The sequence below is a fragment of the Protopterus annectens genome, chromosome 12.part0 (assembly GCF_019279795.1).
Source record: "Protopterus annectens isolate FY-2018-M chromosome 12.part0, PAN1.0, whole genome shotgun sequence".
Taxonomy (NCBI): domain Eukaryota; kingdom Metazoa; phylum Chordata; order Ceratodontiformes; family Protopteridae; genus Protopterus; species Protopterus annectens.
Window position 1 is genome coordinate 1,281,105,862 of NC_056746.1, and position 6,875 is coordinate 1,281,112,736.

General features: G+C 40.6%; 1 protein-coding gene across 1 annotated transcript; it reads left to right on the top strand.

The window, feature by feature from the left end:
• The first annotated feature begins 753 nt into the window (after positions 1-753).
• ID1 (inhibitor of DNA binding 1, HLH protein) lies at positions 754-2,271 on the top strand. The gene is made up of 2 exons (XM_044090322.1): positions 754-1,241; positions 1,779-2,271. Exons 1-2 carry the CDS (start codon positions 879-881, stop codon positions 1,815-1,817), a joined length of 402 nt encoding a protein of 133 aa, XP_043946257.1. The 5' UTR covers positions 754-878; the 3' UTR covers positions 1,818-2,271.
• The last annotated feature ends 4,604 nt before the right edge of the window (positions 2,272-6,875 follow it).

Genomic DNA, 6,875 nt, shown 5'->3' on the forward strand with positions numbered 1-6,875 from the left:
GTGAACAGTTAAGCTATTATATAAGTTATACCTTAAGTTGCATTTTTAAATACACCGTATGATCAAGAAACCAGTAAGACAAGTGCGTCGCAAAACATATTCGTGTGCATTGGTATTAGCACATACTATTTTATGTCCACACAGTCAAAACAGCAGCACTTAGCTAAGTGAAAGTGCAACTGCATAATTCACCGAGGACCGCAGAAGTAAATTATCTCAATATTATGTGACAACACAAACTGTCAAGAACTGACGCCGAATCTCGGTATAACTGTCACAATAAAAACAAGTAGCAAAGCCTCTGCAGTAATACTAATTAGCAGGATGGATTTGTAAACCAGAAGTTGGTGTAATAATTAAGAGCCTATTTATTTCCTAAGCGCTTGTCACATTCCTTAGCATGAACCCCCACTAGCGTTTCATGCCCTGCAGCAATCTTCACCTGCAGACCTTCCCACCTCTCTTGACAGAAATGAACCAGCTGGGTTCCCAGTGCAACACCCCCCCCCCCCCCTACAAAAAAAAAAAAATCAGAAACACTAATCTTTCTAAGTAGTACAAATTCCAACAATGTATTGACATACATAAAAGCGGCTGTTTACTATTGGACTGAGCAGAATAATGTAACCCCGCCTCTTTACAAATTTCAAAACAATCAACTTGTGATTGGTGCGGATGCTGCTCCGCGTGGTTTTGTTTGGGCAGGTCCGCCTTGAGCTCCCAGAGCCATAAATACACCCGGCTTTTACCCTTTGACTCAGTGTGCTTTGCAATTGCAACTAGACATTTACTGTGCCTTAGTCTTTGTGTTGTTTCTTGGCTATTTGGACCATTTTCGTTTTTATTATTTTACTAAATCGTTAAAATCCACAACTACCATGAAGGTTGTCAGTGCTACCTGCGCTCTGAAGAAAGTCTCCCATGCTGGTGAGGATGTGACGAGGTGCCTATCCGAGCAGAGTCTGGCCATTTCCAAATGTAAGCTGCCGCTGCTTGATGAACAGGTGAACGTGTTTCTGTACGACATGAATGGTTGTTATACCAAGCTCAAAGAGCTGGTACCAACGCTGCCCCCTAACAAGAAGGTCAGCAAGATGGAGATCCTTCAGCACGTTATTGACTACATTTGGGATCTGCAGCTTGAATTAGATGAGCATTCGAGTATGGTTCACCCAGGGGTAGTTAACTCCCGGACACCCCTCAGCACTCTAAATGCAGAGCTCACCGCAATTTCGGCAGAGGTACGTATGTATATGCGTTTTGTCAACTGTACCAATATTTGTTTCGGCTGTAGCCAAGTTTTATGCAAAAAAAAAGGAGTTTCTTTAGTGTGATAAACTTGGTGTGTATTCTCCAGCTGTAGGTAACACAATTAGATCAAGTAGGAGTATTTTGCTTAGTTTGGGCAAGTTTATTGTAATGTGAATTGCTAGTCTATTAATGTTACTTCAGAATCTGCATAAATAGTATCGTGTTTTCTTTTGGGGGGGGGCGGTCTAAAGATCACTGCGTAATTATCACTTGGATAAATTGGAGGGGGTTATGCTGTGAAAAGGTAGTTTCACAGTTTAGTCACTATGCATATTTTAGTTTCTGCATTTAGTATTTTACCAGACTTGATAACGATATGTACCTATTATTTGTTAAATGGGTATTGCTCTTCCTGTCCTGACGGTAGTTTTTAATGCAGTATTAGCATTTCCAAGTGTAAAAAGTACTGTTGCTAGAGCTTCAAGACTTGCCTGGTACTAAATATCCGTTTGCTTTTTTTATTTCAGGCTACATGTGTTCCTGATGACAGAATTTTGTGTCGCTGAAGAATGGACTCATTTGCACTCGCAAATTAATAAACTGGCTTGGACAGTACACAGTAACATCTTGTCTTCCAGGGCTTTGAGCCCATGCTTCTGCAGCCCTCGAAGTCGGTTGAGAAATAGAGGCGCTTGCCAGCTAGAAATACTTAGATGTGCAGAAATCACCAAGGGACCACGGTTCTGCTCCGGGTTCACAAGTGCAAGAATCTTGGAGAAGCAGTAACTATAGCAACTCTCGTAGCAACGACCTTAGCAACAGCATCCCAAGATGTGATGACATGGGGATTCGTTCAAGAGACTTTTAAAAATGTGGAGAGAATGCACTGTCAATTGTGTAACTTAAACCTCTCAGATATCTGAGACTTTAGTATATTGTATATTACAATGATTTATATCGATGATTAATATTGTTTTACAATGAAGCGTTTTTGTTATTAAACAAATTTATTGATTATAACGCTGTGTTTGATTTTTCTGAACTAACCAAAAGTCCTTTTTATCTTGCTGATTTGAATTTTTGATGCTGAATGTGGGGATGTGAGACTGCATTGGTAGTTTAATGTTCAGTTCAGAAAGTGAAAGAACTGAACCTGATGTTTAGGTGTTTTTTTTTTTTTTTTTCCAATCGCAACATGACTCTTGAAAAGGGTTTGATTGCAGTTCATGTGTTGGTTGAAAGGTACAGTGTTATTGCATACATGTTTTGCTTTAGCTACACGAGTCATTAACAAGTACAAATGCTTACCTCCATTAAAAGATTGCCGTATGCATCAGATTTACAAAAAACCCACACCCATTCCCTCATGTTTAGTAAATGTCTATTCTAAGTAGTGCGACTCTTGTTTTACGCAGACAAAACCTTGTGGGCAGTAAGTTAAAGGACACGAGGCTGACTAGGTCGAGGTTTAGCAGTGAATATATAAATCTTGCAGCTTGATTTGACCTACTGGTCCACTTGATGATTTGTGAGAGTACTAGTTGTCTAACTTTTCAGAAACTGGTTGTTAGCGAGGACATTGGTAGGCTAGTCCAATGGCCCAGAGCAAGAACATAATGTGAGAGTGTAATTTGTAGACTGACAAAACTGTTGTCCACCCAGCCGTGTCCTCCATGTACTTTAATGGTGTATAATATTGCACGTAGTTGGGACCACGCCACGTGTCTTGACAATTTGTGATGATGCACAGGCCCACTCTGTATTCCAGCCATCAAAAGCAGGAGGAAAATAAGCTGCTAAAAGACCACCAGTCCTAGCGTAGTTGCAGAGTAAAGAAAGCGAACACACCTGGCACCATAACAACGAAACTACTACATGTACTGAGTAGTGAGTATGCATGCTATTTGCTGTGGGAATGGTGAATCATTCACTATGTACTTTGGCAAGGCGTGCAGTAAAAACATGGCTCCAAATTCCAGGTTAATAATTCAAGATTACATTATGGTATAACAGAGCATGGCTGTTGTAGATTTTGCACATTAGCTTTCAAAAATGTTTACGTGTGAGTAGTATAAAATAAGGCAACACAATTGCAAATGTGGCACCGCCCCTCCATAGGCATGAATATGATGAGGGATGAAAATAATGCACTAAAAATTAAAACAATCCACATGCGTGCTTTAATAATTTACAAAGAGGAGCGAGGACGGAATATTAACGAAGGAAGTGCGCGAGGTCTAGTGCAACATATAAAATCAACCAGTAATGTGCAAACAGATTTGATGAGTAAATGTTGCATGTATTGGTGTACTTACTTTGTAATGTGTATGTGTGTTAATAACTGAATCAGTTCTGTGTGCCTCGGGCGCATAAGTCACAAAAATCAGTTCCTGAGTTTTTATTCAAACATCTTATTGCAGGATTGTGTGCGTGTTTGTCAGACCAGTTTTATTCTTTCAACATCACAAAAATAACCTGAGCCTTAGAGCTACTGGGCAAGACAGGTGCAGGAAGCACGACACGGTACAAAGACATATACACATTCAAAACTTCCTTAATGGTTAAAAGCTGTGACCAGGTGAATGTGACAAAGTCAGGGTGAGCAAGAGTATAAGAAATCTACAGTATGTTCATATCTTACTAGTGAAGGGCACTCCTCATTCTACTAGTAAAATAATCCACGTGTTCCATAAACAAATGGTGAGATGTCCTATGTTAATATGGGTATGTATCACAGTGTCACTGACACCCACTCCTTTTCTGTACATAACACATTTGGCTTACTGCCTTTAATGCTGAGCAGAAATAATGTTGTCTCACCTTCTATGAATGATTGCATTACCTAGTACACAACATTCCTATACATAACACAACTCCTTTCCTTCCACCCTCTCGCATGAATATTTCAGCAGCTCCTCCTGGGGATGAAGCTGCTTTGTATCGAGCATGGAAATATGTCCCAGTAACAGCTCCTCGTGGGAATGCAGCTGCTTTGTATGGAGCATGGAAATATGTCCCAGTAAATGAATAAATTAAATTGCGTGTGTGTGTGTGTGTATAGATAGACTTACAGTAATGGAACTACAGTGAGAAAGGTGGCTGAACCCATCTGCCTTAAATATTTAGGCAAGCAGGCTTTTTCTACTCTCTAAAGAGGGGTTTTGTATTAAGCTACAGGACAGGTTCAGCGTGCCACTCTCCTGCCTTCAACACTTATGCCTGTCGCAGATCTTCTTTCACACAATCCATCCACCTCTTTGCTGGACGCCCTCGCTTCCTCTTACCTTCTTCCTGTCTGTCCCAAATCTCCCTCACCAGATTGTCTTCTGCTTTTCTACACATGTGCCCATACCATCGTAATCTGTTCTCTTTGATCTTTTCTGCAATTGGAGCTACTTTGGCTTCTGCTCTTATGTCCTCATTTCTTCACCTGTCCCGCAGTGTGCATCCTACCACCTTTCTCAGGCACTTCATTTCCATCACCTCTAGCTTCTTCAACTGTTCTGCCTTTACTGCCCAGGTTTCTGTACCATACAGTAGTACTGGTTACACCACTGTCTTGTACACCTTACTTTTCAGCTTCTTTGGCATTCTTCTGTCATAGACTACACCTGATACTCTATGCCAGTTGGCTACAGCCCCTCTGATTCTAGCTTTGACCTCTTCATTCAGACTACCCTTCTCCTCAACCATCCCTCCCAGATACTTGAAGCTGTTTACCTGTTCCACTATCTTCCCATCTATCTCTATTCTCAGCTTGTTCTGATTTCCCCAATCTGCTGCCATTACCACTGTCTTATCTGTGCTTAGTTTCATCCCATGTGCCTTCAGATTTGCATTCCATTCTCCTATCCTTTGCTGAAGTTCTAGATCAGAGTCTGCCTGTACTGCCACATCGTATGCATACAGCAGCTTTGTTGCTCTGACCCCTCCAACCTGTTTGCTGATGTAGTCCATTACCAGTATGAACAGCAGTGGGCTCAGAACTGAACCCTGGTGTACACCCACTCCCACTGGGAACCCCTCAATGAGGCCAAACACTGTTCGTACTTGAGTCACTGGGTCCTTGTACATAGTCTGTACTAATTCTACCAATGTTTCTGGGTTCTATCCATCCACATTTCCATGCTCTACCTTGGAGAAGAGTGTTGTGACCAGCAATCAGCATATCAATCTTTTTCTTTTGTGAATGTTTGGGTCACTGTACACAGGACCACTAGCATAATGTCCCCATATATTCACATACACATCACACACATATGGGCAGATTAGAGGATTCCTAATTCATCTGCTTTATGCCTTAGATATATAAAAAAAAATCACTTGTCAGAACGCTGTGTTTGATTTTTCACTTTACAGAATGCATTCCATCTGAAAACTAAACTGGACCTGTGCTGCGATGCAGCAGTGCAAGCCACTGTCTATAGAATGTATCTCCGCATGCACACACACACACGTGTGTGTGCATGTAGCCTTTTGTTTAAGACCCAGGACATGGTTTAAAAGTGTTTTGAACTGAACTGTAAACCTCACCTCGCTAATAAGTACATTTATTATACCAATCCATTCATACTGTGCATTGCATGTTTTTGCCATGTTTTCTTTATCATTATGGCCTCTTAACACTGTACACAATACTCTCGATGTGATCCTGGTATTGTCTTGTGTGGTGACATGTTATGTACCTAGCAGACCCTCATCACTTTTCTTTCCATTCAGTGGACAGTATGATTTATTTCCGGGGATGACCACACAAATCCTTTGCTTTATCTGTCCCACTTAAGGTCACTCCTTCAATTGTTTAGATTGCATTCCAAACTAACAAGCCGTAAGTCTTTTTTACATTAAACTAAGTTTGGTAGCATCTGTGGCCACACTGTAGCTGACGTGGATCTTCTCTAAAGCCTCCCTACCCACAAGTCTATCACAATCCAGTCACCCTTTATATTACCAATATTCAATCTGATTCTTATCTCCAACCTCATTAAAATATGTAACACAAATATAGTTCACAAGACTGGCTCCATTACTAAACCCGTGGTGTGCCAGCTGGTAACCATCTTTTAGTTCTGATTGGATTCACGCCACCATTTTGGGATCAATCTGCTGTGATTCTCCAGGCGCCTTCCTAGGGAGTTCTTGTCCCTCTTCCCCAAATTTACTAGTAACCTGTTTTAGCTCTTCTTTCAGTGAAGCTTGATGTCTCCTTTTCCAGATAACTTTGCTTCTTTAGCACCAACAAACATACATCTCAATCTGTAGATATTGAAAATAAGGTACCCATAGCCTTTGAAAAGTAGGTACATCCAGTAAGAATTTTGACAGTTAATTAGCATAATATTTGAATACCAAAGAACACATAACTCTTTGCACTTCCATTAGGAACGTGATGCTACTCAGAAACACAATTAAAAAGCAAGAGTTAAAATGATGGAAAAAACAGCGCATTATCAAGTAAATAATGCAAAACCTGACATCTTTAATGAGCTGTATTGCAAAATTCTACCACACAAGGTCATTTATTTTTTGCTTCTGAAACAAGGGAGATTAAAGATGCCTGTCCTCTTTCTTTAAATTATTGGTGCTATGAGCATTTTGGTCATGTTGTGTGATTTTGTATGTAC